Raw genomic sequence first — 27,858 nt, forward strand, 5'->3', positions numbered from 1 at the left:
TGATGTCTGACATGAAGCATTTATTTGGTAAGAAAGAAACATCTAGACAATGTCACAGAAGCTCTAGTATGTCTACAGTACCATATATAAAAGGACAATTGCTCACAATGACGACACTGAAGCACCATAAGGTACAAAGTACTTTCTGAATCCAAGAAGTCAAATATACTCAGAATGGGTTTTAAGTGTCCTCACAAAGATCCAAATTGTAGTACTGTGGTACTGGGTAAACGAGAAAACCAGAACATCCAATCATATAAATTTTGCTGATATATAATTTGGTGATGACAAAGTCTTTCAGGGACACAAAAACTTACTACACTCATCTTGCATATCTTTACACAAATACTTCCAAATTCCAATTTCTTGGCCAAGTGATACACTGCCTGAACTCATTAAATATACTTAGATTTTGCTATTTTACAAACAAATGTACAACTAAATTAGTACGTATATGAAAAGTGCTATGTCTTTACAGGAACAGTAATACTTTATTTATGAATGTACTCTATACTACTTATTCCTTTTAAAAGTTGTATCTATTTCCCCCTCTATATTATCACCAATTTTGTGATTTTTATAAGAAATCTACACCTCTTCACTCTCAGGTTCTTTTTTCCCTTCTCATTCATTAGCTTACACTTAGGCTTTGTGCATGTTCTTGAAATCAACAATTCTTCAGAGGCCTAGATCCAGTATGACAATTACTGTATTAACTTAGTGTACCAAAGTATTAAAGACATTTTCCGGAAATATACAGAACATGTCATGTCAAATATCTTGTTCATACAATAAACTGAGAATATTGGTGGATTGCACACATAGCTTCTATTTCCAAAATAGAATAACTTAAATATTAAAACGTACCTTTATGTTACCAACATAACTGACCCTATCAGCATAATAAATGGTAATATTCAATACAAAAATCACAAAATCCACTAACTTTAAATGCTGTATATGACAGCATACAAATTCATCTCCCTATGACCCATTTAAACTATAGACAGCAATTCTTTAAAGCTACTCTAGCATTTATAACCTAGTTAGAAATTTATACGAAACACAATTTTATGTTCAAATATGGAAATAAGTAACATAATCCCAAAACCCAGAAGTATCCCAGCATTCTGTAAAAAGAAATATCCCCAACGGCTACATCCATGGTCACTAGCATCATTATGTAACATCTCAGGTACCTGAAAAAGAAAAAAAAAGTAACATTTAGGTTTTCAGAACTACAAATTAATTTTTAGGAGATTTTTTTATGAAAATATATCTTTTTTTGTAGTTATAATATAGCTCAATTCATTAAAACATAGCTACATACATAGCAAATTTAATAATCTTACGCTGCATTTCCTAGCAGTTTAACAATGATTATTCACGGTGTTCTGAACAAGAAAATATCTGTATTAGTCCAGTTGGCGCAAGTGGACCAAAATGGAAATGAAAAGCTATACTGATTTCCCTGGTTCAGTTATACCCTGCATATTTGAACTGGATATAACGTGGTTCACCTTTTTAGTTCAGGATAGGAAATCCAACACTCAATAAAGTACAGTTTTATCAATAAAATTGGCTCAGATTGTTGTGAGGATGTTGGTGACAAAAGGATAAATCTCCTTTGTCAGTTAATAAGGATACATCAAGCATTCTGAAGTACACCCAGCATGCCAATAATACATGGCTTCTTCTAGGTTTATTTCCAATCTACAAACAATTCAGAGCCTCATTATTACTCTAAAATTCTCCTCTAAAAAGATACATCAGAGGAGGATAGCTATTTACGTGTATCCTGGTGCACAGTTGGCAGAATAAAGGTGTGCATATGTCCAACAATCCAAAACTGAAAGTAGATTGACAGATTTTCTTGAGACAGGGTCTTGCTATGCAGTTCAGCAGGCCTTGAACTCACTATGTAGCCCAGGCTGGCCTCTAACTTGTGATGATCCTTCTGCCTCAGCTTCCCGAATACTGGGATTATAGGCATGAGCCACCACACCCGACAGGAACTGTATTATTACATACCACCCCTGAATTTAGAATCACTTACATTTAAATTAAAACCTCTTTAGAAATGAATTTTACTGAATATTTTTTCTATTATATTTAGTCAATGTCATCTGACTTCTTAAAACTTACCATATCAACCAGAGCAACATACATGAATAAACCAGCAGTAAGTGCAAATATCCACATGGAAACATTTTCAGCATAATGCCCAATGAAAATTCCTGTTGCCATTCCAAGATACGCCAGCATGGCTGACAATGCATTATAAAGCACAGCCTGCTTAACGGTCATGCCAGCCTTTAGTAAGACAGCAAAGTCACCTTTTAACAGAAAACAAAGAACGTAAAGTAATTGAGAAATCATGTTTAAGATACATACCCAAGAGTCTTCTCTCTTTTGAGGAAAAAAGAAAAGAAACCAACCTAGGATTATAGCAATGTTGATCAATGTAAGTAACACAGCTCTTGTAAACTAAAAACTTTTTTCTTTCTTTTGGTGCTGGGAATTGAACGCAGGACCTTGCACTTGCCAGGCAGGTACTGTACCGCTGAGCTACATCCCTGGCCTCCAACACTTTCTTAGAGCTTATACTTTGTCAACAACTAATGAACAGCACAAAGCTAGTACATTACTCTGGTATTGTCTTGAAATATTTTTTGTTTTGGTACCAGGAATCAAACTCAGAACCTTGTGCTTGCCAGGCCGCACTGTACCACTGAGCTATATCCCCAGCCCATCTGGTACTGTCTTTAAGGAGCCTGTAATTCCTTGAGAAGGGGAGGGTAGAGAACACATGAAATGATTAGCAAATGTAAAGGTGATATCTAAGAGCTAATGAACATGAAAAAGAGATAAATAAAGATAAAAATGGTTGACAGGTTTCAAGGGGCTTGAAGGATCTCAAATGTGGAAATCAAACAAGATACCGAGGTTTACTTACAAGTACTGAGCAGGCAGAAGAGAGGCCTTCTGAGTGGCTGAACACATGGCAAGGAACAAAAGCGAAAATAGAGCTCGGTGCCGTGGCACCGACTGCAATGCAATCCCAGCTACTAGAGAGGCTGAGGCAGGAGCACTGCAATTCTGAGGCACTCATGGGCAAGTTAGCAGTACCCTGTCTCAAAATAAAATTTAAAAAAGGGCTGCAGATATAGCTCAGAGATAGAATACTACTGGGTTCAATTCCCAATTCCAGAAAAAAAAAAGTGGAAATAGCATCAGGGTGCACATGAAGAAGTATGTGTCCATAAGGAGAAAAACCAGGACAGAAACTGGGATCAAAACAACTACAGAAGGTTTCAATTCCTAGTGAGAGATGAATATGTCAAGATACAACTCATCAACTCCCCTTTTCTTCAGCTCCAGTAAGATCCTTTCTTCAATTTTCCTGTTAATGAAAATCATTTCTTTGTATGCTGCAGCCTTAATCACAGTATGTGTATGAAAACAATCACTGCTGTCACCAGTAGAGGGGCATAAAAAGATACTTAATAGAGAAAGAACACACAGGGAGCCAGGCTTCTCTGGCAACACCACATAGGCAATGATGTACTTGTTGGGTCAGAATTCTGCTTGGAGCTGGGCATAGTGGTGCATGCCTGTAACGCCAGCATTCAGGAGGCTGAGGCAGGAGGACTGTTGTAAGTTCTGGATAGCATGGGCTACATAGTCAGTTCAAGGACAGCCTAAACTACAAAGCAAGACCCTGTCTCATAAGAATTAAAAAAGGCCAGGTGTGGCGGCACATGCCTGTAATCCCAGCACTTAGAAGGCTGAGGCAGAAGGATCACTTAAGAGTTCAAGGCCAGCTTAGGCTACAAAGTGAGTTTAAAGGCAGCCTGAACTGCATAGTGAAACCCTCTCTTAAAAAACACACACACACACACACACACACACACACACACACACACAAATAAATAAATTAAAAAACCCACCAAAAACAAACCAACCAATTAAAAAAAAAGAAAATTCTGCCCAGCAAGGAAAGAAAGTCCGGTTGGTCCTCAGACTCATGAGAAGGGACAAAAGTTATAAAGATGCACGCTAGAATGCTCATTAGGAAAAGCCAGGGCCACTAGGCTATTTTGCTCCTATGACAAATAATTTATATAGCTCTCTTACCTAATTCATGAGGCAACTCGTGACAGAACACAGCGACAGAAGTACTTAACCCACTTGATAAGCCTTCAGTGAAAGCAGCCCCTGTAAAAATCAACCAGAAAAAATTCAGACACATTATTTTGGGGAGCAGAGGGTACTGAGGATGGAACCCACACTGACCTACAGGTCCAGCCCTATTTTCATGTTTTATTTTGAGATGAGGTTTTGCTAAGTTGCTAAGTTGCCCAGACTGGGCTTGAACTTAGAATCCACCTGCCTCAGTCTCTGAAATTACACCTCTTGAAATTACAAGAGGGTTTCTCAATAGTGGCACACAAAATGAGGTCAAAAAACCCAAAACTATATTTTGGCTGTGAATAAATACAGACTTCTCGAAGTCAGCTCTTATCTTCTTTGTAAGAAATCTTAGATTACATTCCATTAGGTCTAAATTTTTCAGAGGAGCACAAGCAGGTACAACAGAGAAGGAAAAATTCAACTATGCCTTAGAATGAGTAGAAGATCTATATACCTAAGAAGTAACTGCTATCACATAAAACCCTTACTCAAGAATACAGTGTAAATTGATTTTAAAAGGTTTAGAAAAAATATTCTGCAGTTAAGTATATAAATGTTTCACAGCCTCTGAAAATTCACTATCATTAGAATTGTTTACATTCATTTTCTTATAAGATTCCAAGACAAATAGCTATCCCATATTCCCACTTTAAAAAACATACATAACTGATCAATTATTGACCATGACTGTGTGTTTAGACATTATGTCTCCTTTGATTACTATAATGTGTACAAATAATGTGGAAGGAACAGTAATAGACTCCTGGGAAACCAAGTCTGAACTCACCTCAGCCTGGCTATAAAAGAGCACTGCCTCCTTGCCATTTTGTCATGCCTCAACTGCCTAGTTTGTAATAATTTCCATGGTTCCTTCTAGAACTAAATGACTAAAATTTGTGTTTTATTATCTCCGAATTATGGCATAATAATTTGAAATAAAAATTCTGTAATTCTATAGATATAAACATAACTGGATTTATCAAATACGTGAAGATTCTTTTAGCATAAAAGACAAGATGACAGAACCAGCATGGTGGCACATGCTTGTAATCCCAGCTACCTGAAAGACTGAGGTAGAAGGATTATAAGTTTCAGGCCTGGGCAACTTAGTGAGACCCTCTCTCCACACAAAAAATAAAAAAAGGCTCATGATGTAGCTCAGTGGTAAGAGTGTGCCTGGAGATCAATCCCCAATATAAGAAGGAAAAAAAGAAAAAAAAAGATTTTACCTTATTAAACACGGTTTATAGCATCAATAAGAGAAATTCAATTATAGGGTGAAAAAAACCTCATACAGGTTCCTGGCAAGTTAAAGCCTAATCTTAAGGTACTGTAAATGAAACACTACTTTTGATAGAATTTATGTAACAGGCTAGGCACAGATCCTAGCAATTAATTATCTCTAACTTTCGCTGAGCACTGCTTTGTAAAAGTAGCCAAAGAAAATAACATTTTGATAATTTTAGTCACTTCAGTCACTAAAATCCTTACCTACAGTAAAATGAGCCTATTCTTTTGTAAAAATGACTGGGTGTTTAATATCATCTCTAAGTCAAACAACAAAGAACAAAAAAATATAGATGTATACCAATTGCTAGGCCATCGCTGAAGTTGTGCAGGCCATCGCCCATGATCACCATCCAAGCCAAAGTGGCAATGCCAGCATCTTTCAGCTCCTCCCGAGAGTAGCGCTGACTGTGACTGTGGGGGTGGTGGTTTTGGTGGTGGTGGTGATGGAGAATATGATGGTAGTCATGATGGTGGTGAATGAGGTCATCTGATTGGCCCAGAGTATCATGGAAATGTGAATGGCATTTGTTCTTGCACCCTCTGGGTACATATTCATTGTAGACTTCCTGTGGATGAGCATGAGCTATCATGACCTCTTCTTCTTCCAAGATTGCTGGCTGCTGAGAATCAAAGTGGGAGGGCTCTTGGGAGTCTGCTGGTAAATAGCCTTCAGTTCCTAAGAATAAACACAAAGGACACTGGAATGAAGTCAGAAGGCCTGGTTAATGTATTTGGGACACATGTGAAACATTACCAGACAAAAAGCAACAAATGATCTTAAAGTGTCTTTATCTCTCACACCTGCAGAACTAAACATTAGAAATTGAATGATCTCACACATTAGGAATGGATTTTATTTACTTCGTTGTTATTTTGTCGTTTTGAGACAGGGTCTTACTATGCAGTTCAGGCCAGCCTTGAATTCACTTTTTTTTTTTTTTTTGGCACCAGGAATTGAACTTAGGACCTTGTGCTTGCCAGGCAGGTGCTGTGTGGCTGAGCTATATCCCTGGCTCTGAATTCATTTTGTAGCCCAGACTGGCCTTGAACTTGCAGTGATCCTCCTGTCTTAGCCTCCCGAGTTCTGGGATTACAAGCTTACAAGCGTGCACCAGTGTGCCTGGCAGGAATGGATTTTAAACACTAACTTTCAATAACTAACCTACTGATTCTCTTTCAGTTTCTTCTACTTCCCTATGTTTTAAAAGCTGAGTTATTTTTGACTACACATAAATCATACGCTTACTCTTAAAAATATTATGGTAGCTATTTAAAATATTTATTTTATTTAGAAAAATATCAAAAATTGAAAACAAAACCTGCATAATCCTGTCATCTGACTTCTTTTCTGGAGGGTTAAGTTCAAAGAATAACAAAATAACCTAGTTTATTTCATCATCACCACAAAGCATTTATTATCTATTTAGGCAAGAAAAAGTAAACTTGCCACAGTAAGGTTGTTACTTCTTTGGCTTGTACTATTACCATTTTCTTGGGAGCATATCTGTCCCTGTGCTCCAATTCTCCAGCCACTATTTCTTCCCCTGATTTCACTGGAGTCCATTCAAAAAGTTGAAGAGGGAATAGAAGCAGTATGAGTGAAGCCAGGCATGCTGGTGCACACTTGCAATCCCAGCACTCAGAAGACTGAGCCAGGAGGACGGAGAATTTGAGGCCAGCCTGAGCTACAACATGAGTTTGAGGCAGACCTATACTGCTTAGTAAGACCTTATCTCTTTAAAAAAGGAGGAGGAGGAAAAGAAGTAGGGGTAGGAGAGAAGAGGAAGTGAGGGATTTTACTCACTCTTTAGAGAAAAACAGCATACTGGAAAATGTAGGGTAAACAGGAAACCTTCTAGGTATGTAACTATCTAATGAGCACCTACACTATGCTGGGCTTTCTCGTCTGCCTGGGGATAGAATGGAGCACAGTAAAATGTCTACTTTCAAGAAACCTTAAATTCCTGTTGAGAGAGCACCCCACTTAGTAAGCAAGCACATGTACAAACTAGGTAATTTGATGCACCAGTACCAATTAAGAAAGGGTGAAATGAAGGAGAGTAACTGAAACCTGCTGCACTGGAATGATCAGAGAGGGCCTCTTAGGAGGGTATATCTGACTTGAGACCTGAAGAATAGAAAGAATTCATGTGAAAAATCTGGGAGAGCGCCCCAGGCAGAAGGAACGGTGAGTGCAAGGCCCAGAGACAAACTGCATGTGCTCACAGGAAGAAAGGCAATAAAGTTGCAGTGGAGAGAACAGTGGGGGAGAGTAAAGGGCACAGTAGGCCTTGAAGGTCATAGCAAGAAGCAGGATTTAAGAACATGAATCTTAACAGAGTCCTTCCAGTAAGAAAGGCCATGCTCACAGTTACAGGAAAAATAGTAACTTTTCAAGACAAACATGTAGATATGACCTTAGCCAAGTAACCAAAACAAGAACTACCAGTGACAAAGCATCACAGTGGGTGGCACGTCACGTCACCAAAAGGGATGTAATTCCACTTTGGTATTCCAGCCCAAACTGATCATCTAGTCATGAAAATATATTATACAAACTAAATGAGAAGCAAGTAAGAGCAACATTCAGTCCTGGCTTGCACACTGGACCGTTTTTTTTTTTTCCTTTGGGTGGAGAGAAGGAATAAAGACAACTGGAAGAAAAAAGAGGTCTACAGACTATAGAATGGTACTGCATCAGTATAAACTTCCTGATTTCTTTTTCAGTTCTAAGTATTAAATCGAGGGTCTTCAGCATGCTAGGCAAGTGCTCTATTTCTGAGCTATATCCTTACCCCTTTTTAAAATTTTGTTTTGAGACAAGTTTCACTAAATTTCCCAGGCTGGCCTTGAACTTGTTATTCTCCTGTCTCAGCTCCCTCGGTAGCTCTGATTACACACCTGGCAAATTTCCTGATTTTGAATTGGACCATAGTAATAAATAAAAAGGAAGTATCATGTTTATAACTTACCTTCAAGTAGTTCAGAAAAAAATGTGTGTGTGCTTCTAGATAGAAAATTTGAGTGAAAGATATTCAGTAATTCTTTGAACTACTCTATTCTATTCTTTTCTTTTTTTTCCCCTCTTTTGAGACAGGGTCTTGCTACATAGTTCAGGCTGAACTTCAACTCACTATATAGCCCAGGCTGGCTTTGAACACATTGTAATCCTCCTGTCTCAGTCTCCTAAGTGCTGGGATTATAGGCATATGCCATCATGTACAGCTGCATTATTCCTGAAACTTTTCTGTAACTCTGAATTTATCTCAAAATAAGAAATTACCAGGCTGGCTGTGGTGGCACATGCTTATAACCTTGGCAGCAAGGAGTTCAGACAGGAAGACTGCTGTGAGTTCAGGGCCAGCCTAGGCTACATAAAGAGACTGGTCTCAAAAAACAAACCAATAACAAACAAACAAAAAGAAACTACAGGGGCTGAGGGGAAACTCAGTGATATAGCCATGCTTAGCATGTATAAGCCCCTGGGTTCAATCACAGCACCTCCCCCCATAAAAACACACATACATGCAAAGAAATATAAATACATATAGAAACAACCTACTCATTGGCAATTCTTTTGTTGTTTTTTGAGACAGGGTCTTGCTATGTAGTTCAGTCTGGCCTTAAACTCATGGCAATCATCCTATCTCTGCCTCCCGAGGGCTAGGATTACAGGCATGAGTCATCATGCCCCACTGACAATTTTTTTTAAAGTATGAGATATTTAAAGGAACAAGGGTTGGGGATATAGCTCAGTGGCATGAGCGCCTGTCTGGCAAGTGCAAGGTCCCGAGTTTTGATTTCTGACACCAAAAAAAAAAAGAACAAAACCAAAAGGACACAGCCCCACCTCTTCCCACTGGTCCCCACTCATAGGGACTTACGGTCATCTGCATCTACTTTCTCCTCATTTGTTGAAAGTTGAGATTCATACTTGGACAACTGCTTCTTAATCTCCATGTCATCATCGTTTTCAGGCTTTTTTTGGTTCTAAAATAGCAAGGGAAAGCAGTACTTTGAAATAGTAGATTTGCTTGTATGTATAGCTATAAATGAACAGGTAAACAAAAGACAGAAAAAAGCCAACAGAATGAACAGATGTCTACTGGAATAAAAGCCATAAGGGCAGGGCCTGTACTTATTTTGCACAGCACCTCGTAATGAATTTTTGGCAGAGTAACTGTCATAATGGCTAAAAAAAAATGCCTCTGTAAAATGAGGTTTGGGAAAAACCACACATTTCATCCTCTGACTGTCCCATGAGGTCATCTGCTGTGGGTTCTTAGGCAAGCAGCAAAGTGTCCTCTGGAAGCTTGTCACAAATGCAATCACTCAGACTTCTGGGTAGACGACAGAATGGCAAACAGCAGAGAATGAGCCACTCTAGAATACAGTCATGTAAGGAAGAAAAGGAGGAGGGAAGTTGGTCCCTGGGACCTAGCAAGGATCTGATGTGAGAACTGAAGCCCACAGGGAGAGCAAACAGAGAAATCTCAGTGCAGAAAAAGGAGGTAGCAGGCAGCACTTTCTGAGGCCTGACTCACTGCTTGGAAGGGGCAGCTCAAACCTGCGGACTCACAGTGACTACTAAAAACCCCAGAGGCTTCCATGGAGAAAAGACACCAGTGGAACACAGCAGTAGATGCAGCAGACTGCAGGGGCTGGTGAGCTATTTGGACTCAGATGCCCCCCAGGAGAGGGTGACTAGCCAGTAGTCATCATGGAGACAGGACAACTGAAATTAGAACTCAGAGCAGCTGGATGTTGGCTCCATCTAGGGAACCCAGTGTCAGGGTGAAGCAGAATGGAGTTAATGCTGGCAGGAGATATGCCAAATGTTGCAGGCTGAACAAATATGGTTCCAGTCTCATCTAGGGAACCCAGTGTCAGGATGAAGCAGAATGGAGTTAATGCTGGCAGGAGATATGCCAAATGTTGCAAGCTAAACAAATACAGTTCCAGTCTCACAGCCAGAAACCAGCTTGAACTTCAGTGGAACTGAAGGTGCAGGCTTGCTGGGATTATCCACTACCCTACTTTAAATCTATGGTTGCCTTGCTGGGATTAATCAACATGGATCTGGGCTCTGTATCTACCAGTGACAGCAGAACCATGCTCTGAAGGGGACATTTTTTTCTTCTTTTTAAAAATCTTTTTTCAGGGCTGGGGATATAGCTCAGTGGCATAAGACCCTGCCTAGCAAGTGCAAGGTCATGAGTTCGATCCCCAGTACTGCAAAAATAAATAAATAAATAAATAAATAAATAAATAAATTTTTTTTGTTTTGTTTTTGATTGACTGTTCTTGTTTTTATATAAGTGAACATTGTTTCTAGTATTATTGTTATGTTCTTTTTATTTCTTCCTTCTCTTTCCCGCCTGTCTTTTTCATCAGTTTCCCAAAGTTTGTGTAATCTTCCTTTGTCCTCCAGCCTTGTTTCTAAACTCTTCCTCTTTTTGTATTTCTGTTTTCTCCCTACCTCTTCCAAATTTGTCTTCTGAGGGTAAAACTGCCATATTGAGGACATATTTACCATATATAATTTTGTTTTAGATTTTTTTATATAATCACAAATTTAGTTCATATGGTAAAAGGTGGCAAATTAATCGTTACCACAGTTTGTCATGCTCTAGGCTGTGTTTGATGTTATTGGTATTGCTGGTTGTGCTACTTTAGCCAAGATGGCGTAATTTTTCTAATTAGTTGTTCTTCCTGGTATGCCAAGATTGAGATTAGCTAAGGGTCATAAACAATACTATAGGCCAGTGCCAAAAACCAGGGGGTAGGCAGCAACTTCTCATCATCAAAGAACAGAAGAAGTAAGATCTTGCAACAGTCTCAAAACCCTAAAGCCACCTTCATCTGGAAGACAGCAGATGTAGTCATTTCCTAAGGGTTCTAAATATTAGCAATAAAGCTACCTACCATAAGCAATTTAGAAGCATCAATCGAGGAATTAAACTGAATATGAATGGAAGACACTTAAGCAAGATACAACTCCAGCTCACCAAAGGCAAACCTATGGGGCAATGAGGTGGAATAATTTGAAAGCCACCCACCTGTACTCTCTGAAGGGATAAAATCAGAAGTAACAAAACAGATGAATGAGGTTCTAGGAAAAAAATCAAATCAGAAATAATCTCTCAGGTAACTACATAGATGGCAACTATAATGAAAGTTATGGTTAGCAGTACTAGAGCAGATACAGATAAAAAAATAGGGGGGCTTAGGAAAATGATGGAAACCATGAATGCCCAACATAGGAAAGAAATAGAATCCATGAAAGAGGTTCAAACAGTAAGAAGATTAAAAATTCTGTTGAAAGTATACAAATCAGTGCACCCAACTATATAAAACAAATATTATCAGACATGAAAAATCAAATAAGCACTAGTACAAAGTTAATGGGGAATCTCAATACCCCACTGTCACAAATAAATCAACAAGACAGAAAAATGAACAAATATCAGAACTGAACCAAACTTTTGAACAAATGAACTTAGCAGATGTCTACAGTGTTCCACCCTATCAGAATACGTTTCTTCTCAGCTAGACATGGGGTGTTCTCCAAATAGTCCATGTACTAGCTTACAGAACATGGTTAAGTGAATGCAAAGGAACTGAAATTATCCCATGCATATTATCTGATCATAGTGCAATGAAACTGCAAATCAATGGCAAAGAAACCACAAAAATTGCATAAACACATGGAAATTAAACAATTCCCTCCTGAACAGACAATGGGTCACAGAGAGAATTGAAGAAATTAGATAGTTTCTACCATAAAATGATAATGCCAATACAACATGGGATGCAACAAAGCAGTCCTATCAGGGTAATTTACAGTGGTGGATTCTGATATCAGAAAGACAGAGTAAGCTCAAATAACCTAATGTTGAATCTTAATCTTCTAGAAAAAGAAAAACAAGTCAAATCCAAAGCTCATATGAGGGACAAAATGATAAAAATCACAGCAGAAATTAATGCAATTAAGACTAAGAAAACAATATAAGGAATTAATGAATTGAAGAATTGGTTCTTTGAAAGATTAAAATTCACAAACGCTAGCCAACCTTATCAAAAAAAAGGAAAGACTCAAATCCATGCAATTACGAATGAAAAGGGTGAAATCGTAACAGATTCTACAGAAATCCTGAAGATCATCAATATCTACTTTGAGAATCTGCATTCTAATAAGATGGAAAATACAGAAAAAATGGACAGATTTCTAGATACAAATGAATTACCAAAGCTAGTCAAAAAGATATACAGGCCAATCTCACTACTGAACATAGGCATAAAAATCCTCAATAAAATACGGGCAAACAGAATACAACAAATTATCAAGAAGATTATACATCAGGACCAAGTAGAATTCATCCCAAGGATGCAAGGAGGATTCAATGTACACAAATAAATAACTGTATTACACCATGTTAACAGAGCCAAGATATGATTCTCTCAATAGACGCAGAAAAGTCCAACACCCACTCATTATAAAAACCCTACAGAAAATTGGAATAATTGTCTTTATCTCCATCTGATAAAAGCCACCTATGACAAACCAACGGCCAACATCATACCAAATGGTCAAAAACTGAAAGATTTCACTCTAAAATCAGGAAAAGACAAGGATGTGCACTGCCACCACTCTTATTCAATATAGTTCTCGAAACATTAGTCAGAGCAATTAGCAAGAGAAAGAAAGAAAAGAAATAAAGATAAGGAAGAAGTAAAATTATCATTATTTGCAAATGACATGATACTCTACAGAGAAGACTGCACAAGACTTTACCAAAAGACTTCTAAATTTAATAATCAAATTCAGTTGTGTAGCTGGACACAAAGTTAACACTCAGAAATCAACGGCATTCCTGTACACAAACAACAAACTCACTGAAAGAGAAACTAGTGAACAGTATCTTCCAGAATAGCATCCCTTAAAATGAAATACCTAGGAATCAATCTAATGAAGGAAGTAAAACAACTTTATATTGAAAACTATAGTGCTATGAAAAAGGAGGTTGAAGATATCAGAAAATGGAAAGACAGCAATATAGCAACCATTGTTGAATTCCTACCATCTTGTTTAGTGAAGCTCTGTATTGTTTCTAATTTTTTTTAAATTATTTTTTATTCCCTCTCTCTCTTTTTCTTTTTATGTCTTTTTGAGACAGGGTCTCGCTATACAGTTCAGGTTGGCCTTGAACTCACTTTGTAGCCCAGGCTGGCCTTGAACTTGCCATGATCCTCCTGCCTCAGCCTCCTGAATGCTGGGATTACAGGCATGTGCCACCATGCCCAGCTATTCTCTTTGTTTGATCAATCTTGCATTCTTACATCTAGTAATCTGAGCAACTTCGTTGAAGATAACAATATGTAATATAATAACCACTGTTAATTTTGTCATTTTATTTTGAAATTCTGTATCATTTTTATTGTTTTTGTATTGTTATTTTTCTTTGTTGTTTTTTTTCTCTTTAAAATAAAAAAGAAAATGGAAAAAGATATCCCTTGTTCTTGGGTAGGAAGAACCAATATATTGAAAAAGGCCATACTCCCAAAATTGTTATACAGATTTAATGCAGTCTGTATCAAAATAGCAACAGCACATCTCACAGAATAGAGAAAACAAAATTTATTTAGAATTAGAAGACACCTAGAACAGCAAAGGCAATTCTGGGCAACAAAGGCAAGGCATAGAGAATCACAGTCCCTAACCTGAAATTATACTACAAAGCTACTGTGATATAAACAGAATGGTATGGGCAAAAAAACAGACCTGAGCATCAACAGAACACATTAGAAGGTGCAGAAATAACTCCAAACATACTCAGCTACCTTATCTTTAATGAAGGAGGCAAACACCTTCACTAGAAGAAAGATAACTTCTTTAATAAATGGTGGTGGAAAAACTGGCTTTCCACATGCCAAATATTAAAACTAGACCCATGTCTTTCAGCATGCACTAAACTGAAATCAAAATGGATCAAAAATCTAAATATTAAAACAGAAACACTAAATCTGCTGGAAGACAGAATAGGTACAACTCTTGAAGACAATGGTATAAGCAAAGATTTTTAAGAACAAAATTCTAATTGTACAGGAACCATCACAAAGAAGCAACAACTGGGATCTCATCTTATTAAAAAGGCTTTGCACAGCAACAGAAATCATCAACAGAGTGAAGAGATATCCCATAGTACTGGACAAAACTGTTGCCAGCTGTTCCTCAGACAGAGGACTAATATTCAGAATATATAAAGAACTCAAAAAAATCAGACCCCCCAAATTTAAAGACCTAACCCAAAAATGAGCATCTGAAATGAACAGACATTTCTCAGATAAAGAAATACAAACGGCAAATAAGTTCATGAAAAAAATGTTCAACATCACTGGTCATTGGAGAGATGCAAACTAAAACAATGCTGAGATTCCATCTCACTCCATAAAGAATGGTTATTATCAAGAAATTAACCAATAACTGCAACAAAAAAAAGAAATTAACCAAGTAACAAATTCTGGTGGGGCTGTGGGGAAAAGGAAACATTTTCCACTATTGGTGGGAGTTTAGACTGGTGCGACCAATCTAGAGATCAATGTGGAGATTCCTCAAAAAATTAAAAATAAAGGTTACAACTGATCCACCTATTGCCCATCTTGGTATCTTCCTGAAAGAATTAAAAGCATCATGCCACAGCAATATATGCATACTCATGTTTACAGAGCAGTTTGTCATAGCTACACCTCCCAAACAGCTCAAATGCCCATCAACTGATGAATGATAAAGATGTAGATTTTTTTAAAAAAATACAACGAAGTACTACTCAACCATGAGGAAGGATAAGCTTGAGACATTTCTAGCTAAATGGATGCATCTTGATACCATACTCTTAAGTGAAATAAACTGGAAACACATGTTTAAAAACTGCATTGTTTCTCTACTATAAGAAACTGAAAGTGTAAATAAGGACCAAACTTTATAATAGATATTGGGAAATGGGAAGAAAATGTTCAAGTGAGAAGTGGAACAAGTGAGGGGGTAGGGGGAAAAGAAAGGACAAGAGAAAGAGAAAAAAATGGAAACAAAGCATTTGTAAATAAGGAGGGGAAGGGAATGGGAAAAAAAAGTAAGATATGTCATGTACAGGTACAAATTTCTTATGATAAATGTTATCATTATGTATATCTAAATTGTACCAGAAAAAAAAAAAAAAAGAAATGCAACCTCTCAGGCCACGCTCCAAAAATGATGAGGCAGAATGTGGATTTTAATTAGATCCCTTGGTGATTCATCTGTACATTAAACTCAAGAAACTCTACCGTAGGTTAGTAATTTAGAACCAGCTAGCGGCATTTCCTGGCATTTAATGATCTGGTAACCAACTGTTTGGTTTCCTCTATGTTTTTACTCTGGACACGAAATATCATCTTCTTATCCATTTTTTCTTTTGTTTTTTGGGTACTGAACCCAGGACTTTTGTACTGAGCTACATTCCCAAATCTTTTATATAATTCTAGACAGTCTAAATTACTAAATTTACCACATTGGATTTTACAATCCTCCTGCCTCACCCTCCCGGAGTGCTGGGATTACAGGCATGTGCCACCATGCCCAGCTGCTTCTTGTACTTTTTATAACCTAAAACTAAACTTAGCTTTTTAGTTATAGAAACTAAAATATTTTTCTTTAACAAATCACCACTATGTTTTCTCTTTTCCAGCAAGTGTCTGTTAGCCCTGAAACTATCACTTTTTATTTTACTTGTTTTTAAATCACTGAACTTTTTAACCATCCTCAACACTATGGTCCCTATCTGGGGCCAATGGAAGAATTATGCTGTGTAAAGGTCACACTGATTAATGGGACCTCTGTATTACCTGTTTATGTGGAAGAAAATATTTAAAGTGATGGAAACTATCAAACAAATAATAGGTTTCTTATATGCAGCATCTTTGAATATAATTTAGAAGAACCATCACCATAGCTGAGGTTACATTACAGGACTAACTGAATACAAAACATCTCTGTCTTCTTAGGTTAGATGACTTTTTAAAGGCAAACACTTTTTTTTGGTATATGGAATGGAACTCAGGGTTTCATACATGCAGCACATGCTCCACCACTGAATTACACCTCCAGCCACAAACAAATCTTTATATTCATCCCTGTGCTTTCTCTGAGGTATCAAAGAAAGTACTTAAATATCTGTGAAAATAAATGAATTCACAGTATTTTAAAGTTTCACACTTTTAAAAATTGTATATAATAACTGTACATGTTTTTGAAATGAATTAAAGGTACCTTAAAATATTTAGTTACTGCTTCATTTCTCATTGGGTAATGACTCTAGAACTTATATATTGAACCATGTTTTTTCATTCCTTAAGTATTAAGGACATACAATGTCCCCCCATGCTAAGTGATACAGTACATAGAGAACAACATACACAGTCTCTGTTTTCTTGGAGCTTATCATCCATAGGGAAAGGGACTTAGCACAGAAAATTACACAGTCCTCTGAATCCAATATTCAGCACATTTTACAAAAGAAAAATGAGACCTAAATACATTTCAGGACAGTCTCTTGAAAAAAAAAAATGTGACAACTATACTAAGATTTAAGCAAGAGTTTTATGGAGGAGGGAGACAAGTGTTCCAGGCAAAGATCAGTATGTGGGAGGGCCTTGAAGCAGGAAGGGACCAGGACCATTCTGGAACTAAAAGAAATACAGACTGGTGCATTGCTAGTCAAAGAGAAAGACTGGCTAGAAATGAGGCTGAGGCAGCTGAAGGAGTCTAGACAATGCTAATCATGTTAAGGGTAGTGGACATTTTCAACAAAGCAATGGGAAGCTATTGGAGGATTTTAGGTAGTGCATACAACCTTGTCATCTTTGTATTTAAACAAATTACTGCCTAATTTGTGAAGGAAAACAAAATAACATGGACAGGCCAGATATAGCGTAACTGCTGTTACTAGGGTCTGGACTAGACTGAGAAGGAAGACAGAGAGAAATGGAATGGTCACAGACACAGTTAATAAAATTAGGTTGGAAATGGGGATGAGAAGCATGTCACAAATGATTCTCTGATTTCCAGTGTGAATAATAACCTTCACTGTTAGAAAGTTTGAAGTTGAATTGTTATAAGGGTCTAACTGTATGTATCAAGCATATATATGAGAAGTGACCCTAACTGGAATTAGAGATTTCAGACTGACACACAGAACAGGTGACCTAAAACTATGCTATCCAGAACCTCCCAAGGGTGCAGCTTGGATTGCTAAAAGAAAAAGCTAAGTAGAATGTCCTCTTAGATGCCTGAAGTGCTCCCAAAATCCATTATATGAAAAATAGATTTTCCTTTTTGAAAGAACCAAATGAAATGGAAAACTATTACATAATACTAGATCTGGACACCCTTGACAAAAAGTAAACAACATATTCCAAAAAGGGAAAAGACCATGCTATGTTTGCAAAATTCCTGTGAGAAGACTTTGTCTAGAAATTATGCTTAGTGTTTAGGTTTCTTGCAGATTCAATAAATATCAGTCATCTATTAAGTACCAAATATTCCTCTAGGCACTGGAGATAAGACACAGAGGGCTGGGTGGAATAGTGCATGCCTGTAATCAACGTACATGGCTGCAATGAACCATTATTTAACTTCCTGGCTCCATTTACATTCATTAAAGAGAGGCTTCAAAATTTACTAAATGAGATTTCAGTGAATGTAAAATCCATAAAGGCAAATATTCATAGGATAGAGCGAGCTGCTCTCCTGTTCACACATGCTTGTTTCCCACAGTAAGCTCAATGCTCAACAAGAATCAACTGTTAGTTTTCAAACCTCTTCATGCCAGTTATACCTGCTATTATAATTGCACAATTTAATTACATGTTGCTTCAACTATGAAATGATGATGGTAATAGCTACTTTTATGAACATGTAAGTTAAATGCTTTTAAAAATCCAAAGGCAAGCTGCTAAAAAAAGATCAAATTATGTAAAGCAATCACTTTACAAAATTTAAAAAATTTCTAAAACCTAAGTTCTGTACTTAGAATAACTTTACAGGTGTATAACCTCTTGTTCAATTTAAAGAAACAAAAATTGGAAATAGTACATGAAATATAGCATGGCTAAAAAATAAATAAATAAATATATAGCATGGCTATTAAAAAAAGAAAAAATACAACAGTTCTCTAGTTGAAAGAAGACACTATCAATATCAAATAAATACATGTAAGTCAAATTAAAGTGTCTGAGAGGTACACTTATCATTTTTTTTTGTAACAGGGTTTCTTTTCTTTTCTTTCCTTTTGAGAAAGGGTTTCACTATCACTCACTATGTACTCTAGGGTGGCCTTGAACTTACTATGTAGCCCAGGCAGGCCTTGAACTCATAACGATCCTCCTGCCTCAGCCTCCTGAGTGCTAGGATTACAAGCGTGTGCCACCATGTCTGGCTGTAACAGAGTTTCATTATGTATTTTATTTTATTTATTTATTTATTTATTAATTTAATTTATTTTATTTTTTTCCTGGGACCAGGAATCGAACTCATGACCTTGCGCTTGCCAGGCAGGCACCGTGCCGTTGAGCTAAATCCCCAGCCCTCATTATGTATTTTAAGTTTTTTTGTGCGGGGGACTGGGAATTGAATTCAGGACCTTGTGCTTGCCAGGCAGGCGCTATGCCACTGAGCTATATCCTTGGCATTTAGGCTGGCCTTGAACTCTGGGTGATCCTCCTGCCTCAGCCTCCTGAGTGCTGGGATTGCAGGCATATGGTACCATGCCCAGCTTGCACTTGTCATTTCTAAGAATTCTTTCTAACACTCTCTCAACTTACTAGCCTAATCATATTAGATAAGAGAGAGATAACTTCAGAGGTCTCGAAGGTATTTTTACTTGAAAAAAAAAAAGCATATGGCTTCATATTATTTTATGGTCCAGTTTGCAAAGAGTAAGTCTGTAAATGCCACATACCCTTTGAAACACAACAGAACATTCAGCTACTAAGTGAAGAATTTAAAATCAACCACCACAGTTAATTGTAATCACTATTATTGATTGTATATCCATGACCTTTCTGGGCTTAAAGGCCCTGTTTGTACATTGCATATGGTCATTTATATAGATGCTTATTCTTGTCTTTCTTACTTTCGGATGAGTTTCCAGGAATCATGAAGACAGAAAATTCTAGGGTTATCAAGATATAGAATTGTTGCTCTACAGGAATGCCTCAGGGACAGAAAAGTGCCTCTAGGGTACTGAATCCCTCTTCAGTAGAGACTATACAATCTGGACAGGCTATTTTAAAAATCTAGTTAGAGTGCTACTCTAGGTAAATGTCTGATGCAGTAGTGAGTACCCAGGATGCTTTTTCTTACCTTTTTCTTCTTGTCTTTAAATTGCTTGATCAATGTAAGGACGTGTTCAACAAGAAACATGAAATACAAGCCTCCTAGAGCTGTCAGACCTTTCCATGTGGAATCAAAATAGGAACTTTCTTCTATGTTTTGAGAAGACAGATGGCTGAAAAGTGGGCCTCTTTTCATTTCCATTGATGGCTCTTCATGGCTATGACTGTGGTGGTGATTTGCATGAGACTAAAAGCAAAGTGATACATGTTTTATAAGTTCATCAGTTTCATACATTATAGAAAAAATGGCCAAGAGAGGGGTGTCAAATTTGAAATCATTCAGAAGTAGGCAATTCATGGGACACTTAGGAGTTGAGGGAACACTAAAATAACCAATGGGCAGCTAGCTATCTAGAGCTTAACGTACGTTATATACTATGGTACTTACTATAGTAGGTCTATTTAGCATAAAGACAGATATACTCCCTAGAATATTTAGGTATTTTTACCGTTTGACAAGGTAAAGTGGCCGCAATTAACAGGGAATTGCTAGATATAACTGGCAGGTCATATTTACTGTTCATATTCCCAACTGAAAGGATCATACCAGCGTCATCAGCCATGTCATAGCCAGGTAAGCCTAGTCTGTGTATAGTGAATGGGCCCAGGAGGCCTCTCAGGTCTACATGCACTGACCCAGGAGCCTGCAGCTGAGCACTGCAGTAACTAACTACTGCTACTGCATGTTAGGGAGCTGGGTGTGGAGCGCACTAACTGAGGTCACAGAGCAACTTCATATACATGCCACTTTGTGTTGCAGGTACTTCTCAACTGTCATCTGGTGGTCAGGGAACTTGTCAAAACAAAATAGTTTTTTTTCATTACTGAAGAGACTTGAGATTTATAGTGTTCTAGTAATAGAATGATTTCCTTTTCCACTATCTAAAAATCTCCAAGGGAAATTTTAAAAAATGAGATCCAAATACTTACTGCCTGAGACTTATCCTATTTATTTGTTTAGAGACAAGGTCTAGCTATGGAGCCCAGGCTATCCTTGAACTTGTTTATGTAACCCAGGCTGGCCTTGAACTCACAGTGATCCTCCTGCCTCTCCCTCCTGAGTGCTGTGATTATAGGATTGCCCACTAGGCCACAGCTATATCCCACATATTTAATGCAAAAGTAAATTCACTTTACCAAATCTGTTTTAAGAATTCACTCCTGTCATGAAGTGTGAATCTCAAAATATGCACATAAATCTACTCAAGAAAGCCTGAGGTTTTGGGTACATAAATGGTCATGTATTATACTTCCGTGGTAACTACAGGAAGAGATAAGCAGACAATTCCCATTGTTGCAGTCTGGCATAGTACTAGTATCAGTAGAATTTGTCTACTTTTAAGTAGGTTCAAAAAGTTAGTCTTTATTTAGATTTCTTTAAAGAGGAACGCAAAAATCCATGAAGATATACTAAGATCTAGCACAACAATGCAACTTTGTTACTGAAAATATTGTAGAATTCATTTCTCTAAGCCAAAATTTTAGTCCTTTTTTGGGGGGGTGGTCTTTTTGAGACAGGGTCTTGCTATGCAGTTCAGACTGGCCTTGAACTCACTTTGTAGCCTAGGCTAGTCTCAAACTCACAATGATTCTCCTGCCTCAGCCTCCCAACTGCTGGGATTACAGGGATGCACCAACAACGCCTGGTCTTTAATACATATTGATACAAAGAATTCTAGTACGAATCAAATATCTACAAATATTTTCAATGCTGAATAATAACAGGATAAGTTACTGTACTTACATGTGGAAGAAGGTGTAATAAAGCATCACCACTCAAAGTCCCAACAGCCAATGCCACAAGGAAACTTAGCAGAAATTTGAAAAATACCCGATTCATGAGAGGCACAAGAATAACCCCCAGCAAGGACAGGAAACTGATGATGGAAATGGCTATAAAGCCACCAACCCAGGCTGTTAAAACAGAGCAAAGGAATATCACACAATTGATAACTTTTAAAGAGAGATTTCTGGAGAGCAGCACAATGCAACATGTAAGACCAAAGAAGTTAACAAGAAAACAAACAATGCAAATAGGACTATGGCAATAGCACTGTAACTGAGAAACTCAAATGGATAACCTGACTAGTAATTAAGAATCTTTCAGATAAGGATCATAAATTGAAAATTCTTCAAGTAGGGGCAGAAGGAGGAGAAAAAAATGTTTCTAAGGATGAACTCTAGCTTACCTGAACCTTTAGATTCCCAGAACAGTTAAATTATGAAAGAGGAAAAAGTTTAAAATTAAAACTGAAAAGGAGCAAGAAGGAAACTAGGAACTCAAAAAATCTCCCAGTAAACAAAGCAATTATTTCTTCTTCTTTATAGCTTTTGAGAATGTGACATATACCATATCAGGACTTATCCTAGTTTCACAATAAGAGCATACCAGAATTAGGCTCCTAAGTAACAGAGATGAACTCTGACCCTCCTCCCAAACAGTGTGACATGATATAAAAAGCTCAAGTTTGAGGTGATCCTGACTCATCTTTTGGGATGACCTCAGATAAGGCATCACTTAAGTTTTACTTTCTGACTTTTTTTTAAAAGGGAAACGCTAAATTATACTTGTTTTCTTCATATTTTGGGTAGAGAAAATCTTAGATGATATATCTGGAATCATGATAAAAAAATGAATAGGTTGATGTTAAATATAAGAAGTACAACATAAATGTATCTATTAGGAGGTTTTTTTTTTTTAACATAAAAAGGCAATTCTACCTATTTGTAAAGAATAGGTCTTTGGTGGGATTTCAGCCTTCTTCTCACTCGTTGTATGAACCAGACAAGATCTAGCATCAATTTGATTGATGATGGCTGGGCAGAGATAGCTGAAGTCCGTTGCATTCAGTGGAACCTGGATGCCCATGCCATGAGACATAAGCAGCCTTGATGCATTGAAACACTGAAGGAAACAAAGCAGTGAAAATCACTGACAGGCATTTCCATTAGAGAAAATGTACTTTTCAACATACCTTTTCCTTACTAAAAGTTCTTCTTTACTTAGGTCAATTCATGTTAAAATCAACTTCTGTTTTCAGTACTTTGGAACTTGCTTCTAGTTATGTGGAGGAAATGACACTGTGGTACTATGCTACCTTCTCCCTACTTGAGAGAAGCACTTCCGTCATTAGTCACATAGAGAAAAAACCTCAAGTACAACAAGCTTGAGAATAAATGAAAATTCACAAGCCTGTTAATTCATTGTATAAACCTGTTAAGAAAATGAGCTTTAATTCTGAAATGGGATTCATCAGGGATTGAGAAATATATTTTAGTACTAATGCTATCCTATGTGGCCTAAACAAGCCCAAGACGTGTTTTTCTATCAATGACCCTACTTGTAAAAACTTAGCTCAGTTCTGTCTACATACCTGGCAAAGTAATGCTCTAGAATGAGGATATTAAATTATGCAGATTTCTCTTCCAACGCTGGTTAACAAAGCAAACCTGTCTTGGCAGGCAAATGTCTTCAACAATTTAACTGGCTAAGAACCTTGGTTTGAAGAGAAACTCCTTTACACAATTTAACCTCCCCTCCAAAAACAAAACGAAATGAAACAAAACAAAAAAACCCCTGTGCCTGTTTCCGATGTTCTGTAAGGACAGTTCAGACTCCCACAATTCTCGGACAATACCACTAAGAAGAAACTTCATAACCATTGTTGCTATAGTTATAACTATTAGTAGGATTATTCCAAACTTATCTTAGTACAAGCACTTTAGTATCTTAGTATAGATCCTCATGGTCATGGTGGATATGGCTTCTTTTAATGTTTTCTTTATCTATATTCTGAAGCATTTTCCTGAACCCTTCAACTGACAAGCAATTGTTCTCTCCATAGTGGTAAAAAAGCTGCTGTAGATGATGTTACCAGGTGGTCACTGCTGTGTCATATTAATGCTGGTTTGCAGTACTCAAGTTTTTCTTACTAAAGTATATCAATTAATTCTTTTTTCTTGATATCTTTCAGCTAAGTTCGTGCAATAGGTGGGAATTTGAAGTGCAAAACCACATGAACTCTGAATCTCTAACCACACACTGAGCTTGTCTAGTATGAAGTTCTTGGTAGCTGCTGCAATTTTCAATCACTCTACAAGTTATTGTAAGCTTTTTTGCCATGGAGGCCACACTACCCTTGCTGTTCTTCAGCCATTTCAACAGTTTTTCCTAAAACATGGATTCTAACTCCTACTTTTCAATGTCTCCATTTTCTATTTTTTATTAGTAATTCACCTTTAAAGCTTTTCTCCAAAAATAACCTGAATATCTTTCTATAGACATTTTACATTTTATAAGTATTAGAAAAAATTTCTAGCAGGCAGCACTCTTCTCACCAAACACCTACTCTTCAAGGTCTGTATCAGGAATGTTTCCAGCACTGTAGGCTCACTGTAAGCCAGGTACCTTGCTGAGAAAGCAAAAAAATTAGCCAGGTGTAGTGGTGCATTCCTGTAATCCAAGCACTTGAGAGGCTGAGGCAGGAAGATTGCTGAGTTCAAGGCCAGCCTGGGCTACATAATGAGTTCAAGGCCAGCCTGAACTGCATAGACCCTGCATCAAAAAACAAACCAACAACAAAAAGCCCCTTATAATAAATTTTTTAAGGGGCCAGGTATACAGCAACACAGCACCTGCCTGGCAAGTGCAAGGTCCTGAGTTTGATTCCTAGTAACCCCCAACTTTTTAAAAATTTTATTTTATGTTCCTTAACTAGAGATAAGAGCAATGACAAGACAGACAAGCAGGTATATTAGAGGATTGAACAGCATTTATCTTACCTCCTGGGTATTGTCATTTATGTATCTGGAATACATGAAGCCCTTTCTGGGCTCACTCACAGACTCATTGGTTTTCCTACCAACCAGCCGTCCCACCCGGCTCCTTTCTGTGATACTGGGTGGGGTGGAACTGCTTATATCTTTGGGGAGTTTTCCAGGTTTTGGAGTCTCCAATGTCTCCAGAAAGTGAGTTCCTTCAGAGACAGTGTTATACATGGTAGAAGTCACTTCGCCAGCATTCACACCCTCCTTGCCATTCTTTCTGCCACTGGTATGTTCCAGGCGGTGAGATCCTTTCCCCTGGCTGTTTCTGCGATCTTTACCTGAACCATTAGAGTCATGGTCTGGGCAAAGAGCTTTCCGATTATTTTTACCAGAAGCAGCACGATTATGATGAGTGTGACGATCGTGGTCAGAGTGATGCTCATGGTCATGGTGGGTATGGCTCCTTTTAATCTTTTCTATGCCTATATTCTGAAGCAATTTTCTGAACCCTTCAATTGACAAGGAATTGTTCTCTCCATAACGGTAGAAAAGCTGCTGTAGATGATGTTGCCGTGTGGTCACTGCTGTGTCAACATTAATGCCAGATTCCCAATTCGCATTAATTTTCTCAGTGGTCTGAGAGAAAGCAGCAGCTGATTCTAGTTCATGAAGGGGATTTGTGACCAACAGGGCAAAGGTCAGGATCAAGATTACAGATAAATTCCTTGCCATTGCACCTTCCTAGAAAAGATGAAAAAGAAATTCTTGACCCACTTCTATAGCAATTTGAATTAAGAGACCTCATGCTAATTAATGTCTCATTAAATAATGTCTAATTAAATTAATGTCTAATCAAATAATCAAGGTTTACAGAACATCATTTGGAGTGATGCTAGGTACTGAGAAGGCGCAGAGTACTAAGATTTCTCCTTGTATTGGTAAAAGAGCAAAGCAAGTGGAGATAGTGAATGCCAAGACTGTAATCAGAACTGTAAAATCAACAGTAATTCAGAGACAAGAGAGACCCATATGGCCACAGCCATAATGCAACTTTTTCCTGTATGAAGAACAATGATTTAAAACCGAATCAAACCTACCTAACCACCCCATCATCATTTCATAAAAGAACTTTTAAACACCAAAATATAATCCCAGAATTCATACTTAAAATTTTTTTCTTAAACTGATATTCTCCTTATATAAAAATCCATTTAAGGCATCCATTCCCCCATCCCATTCTTCAAAAGTGTTGCGTTTTATCCGATTTTTTTTCTTTCTCATCAACCAATATATTTTCTCTTGAATGACTGCATCGTAGTTCTTTCAAGAGATTACACTTAATGAAAACTGCACTATATTGTTCCTATGTTGCTACAAACCCGTTAGAATTTTACCACAAACTATTACTACTACTCATTCACCCAATAGTGTTTGAAATCCAAGTAGGGCTTGAGATATCAGTTAACGAGAGGAGTATAGTCAGATCAGTGGAGAGGTTAGCTCAGAACCCAGGAAATGTCCATCTAATGATAGACGGTTGACAGCGGCCAAACTCCTGTCTCCAGCAAGAGATCCAGAGGTTCCGGATCTAAGACTAAAACAAAAACACCTGGGGCAACCAAAACCTACTATTTACAAGGCTGCTCTTCCTTGAGCCAGGCTCTCACATTCATGATCTCACCTGAAAAGGCTGTAATACATATTGTGCAAGTTGAATGAGGAAAACAAATCTATGTTAAACTCAGGTATTGCTCAAGTGCTCGTTCCCAGGAGGTAACCAGCCTAGGACCAGGTTCCCAAGGAATCTTCCTGAACTGAAGTTTTTAGCTCCTTTTGTTTTCACACGGAGTCTCATCCTGTAGTCCTGATTGGCCTTAAACTCTCCACAGCCCAGGTTGGCCTCGAACGCGCTGATATTACAGGAGTACGCCACTACGCCCAGTTTCCTGGCCTGAAGTTTTAAAAATTCACTTACCAGGCAAAAGAGAACCACTAAAAATCATTCCCAGGAGTGAGGCAAGGCGCGGGGTGGGTGGGGACAAACACAGGGGCAACTCTAAGTGGCCCCGTGCCTTAGGCAGGGAGGATGCTCAGGGCAATCGCATACTGGTCATCGGATCTCTTCCCTGAAGGTCTGTGTGGGTTAGCCAAAAAAAAGCTGAAAGAAAAGGCCTAAGAGGGCAGAGCGTAGAAAACGGAAAAGAGGACACAAAGCTTTGCTTCCGTTAAGGGCTTTTTAAACGCGTCAGTACCTTCTTTGAATACAGGATGAAAAGTAGAGCCCATCACTTCGAAGTCCTCTATTGGATCCCCGAAGGCCATCTGGGCATGCCGAGCAGGGAAGTCCAGCTCTCCCGAGGAGGGAGGCCAGCAGCGGACCCTCCCCCCATCCCTCCTCTGCAGACCCCCGGCCTGGCTCCCAGGACCCCGTCGCCGCGGACCCCCGGGCCGCGGGGCTTTCCTCCTGCAGTCCCACTCCGACCTGCGGAACTCACCGCTTCGCGGCCTCGCCGTCCCGCGGCTCGGCCCCACGCGCAGGTTCGGTTCCCCGCGGGGGCTCCGGACGGTGCGGACGGGCCTGCGGTGGTCTCTCCGAAAAGCCTTCACACCGCGCGCACAGCGGCGGTCTTTTCGGTCCCGCCGAGCAGCCTCGGGGAGCCACGCCCAGCACCCTCGCCTCCGGAGCAGGACAATCGGGAGTCGCAGCGGCGCGTGCCACGCAAAGCCGGGGACCGCCGCCCCCCGCAGCAGGCACCGCGGCGCACGCGCAGTGCGGCTCTGGAACCCCGACTCCAGACAGATCCGCTTTTCCGCGCCTTCCTAGACGCCTCAGGCGCGCGGGGGGCGGAGGAGCTGTGGCGCCGAGCCGGAGGTGTCGGCAAGGTCTGAGTGAACTGGGAGTAGTCAGGGGTCCTTTTTTCCGAACCTTTCTGCGTCCCTGCGCTTCTCTGAGGCCCGAGACCTGCTCGTCGGGGTCTCCCAGAGCTGTTCGGTCAGCTGATGGGCCTTGCAGGGCCGCCCTGGCACTACAACACTGGTCTCTCTGGAGGGGTCCAAGGTATCCAGTGAGACGTGCCTCGAGCGCGGGGCCGCGACCTAAGAGACGGGAGCTGCAACGCGCGCGCCGGAGACATGCAAGCTGGAAAGGCGGCCTCGCGCTCGCCTCGCGCTCGCCTC

The 27,858-nt window shown here is 38.8% G+C and overlaps 1 protein-coding gene across 1 annotated transcript; it reads right to left on the reverse strand.

The window, feature by feature from the left end:
- Positions 1 to 27,858, reverse strand: Slc39a6 (solute carrier family 39 (zinc transporter), member 6). Its single transcript, XM_005372806.2, has 10 exons — positions 27,177 to 27,858; positions 24,697 to 25,422; positions 22,636 to 22,819; positions 21,659 to 21,828; positions 19,883 to 20,101; positions 9,369 to 9,474; positions 5,783 to 6,160; positions 4,138 to 4,218; positions 2,146 to 2,336; positions 1 to 1,199 (listed from the first exon to the last, which is right to left on the reverse strand). The coding sequence occupies exons 2-10, from the start codon at positions 25,411 to 25,413 to the stop codon at positions 1,047 to 1,049; spliced, it is 2,199 nt and encodes a 732-aa protein (XP_005372863.1). The 5' UTR covers positions 25,414 to 25,422; positions 27,177 to 27,858; the 3' UTR covers positions 1 to 1,046.

This window comes from Chinchilla lanigera, unplaced genomic scaffold (assembly GCF_000276665.1).
Source record: "Chinchilla lanigera isolate Chin_1 unplaced genomic scaffold, ChiLan1.0 scaffold00001, whole genome shotgun sequence".
NCBI classification, from domain to species: domain Eukaryota; kingdom Metazoa; phylum Chordata; class Mammalia; order Rodentia; family Chinchillidae; genus Chinchilla; species Chinchilla lanigera.

Bases quoted from the DNA above. Each gene is read 5' to 3' on its own strand.
- Slc39a6 (XM_005372806.2), bottom strand. From the start codon at position 25,413: ATGGCAAGGAATTTATCTGTAATCTTGATCCTGACCTTTGCCCTGTTG. The intron at 22,820-24,696 runs GTAAGATAAATG...TGTTTCCTTCAG, and splicing joins TAAATGACAATACCCAGGAG to TGTTTCAATGCATCAAGGCT. The intron at 20,102-21,658 runs GTAAGTACAGTA...CTTTGCTTTTAG, and splicing joins TATTACACCTTCTTCCACAT to TCTCATGCAAATCACCACCA.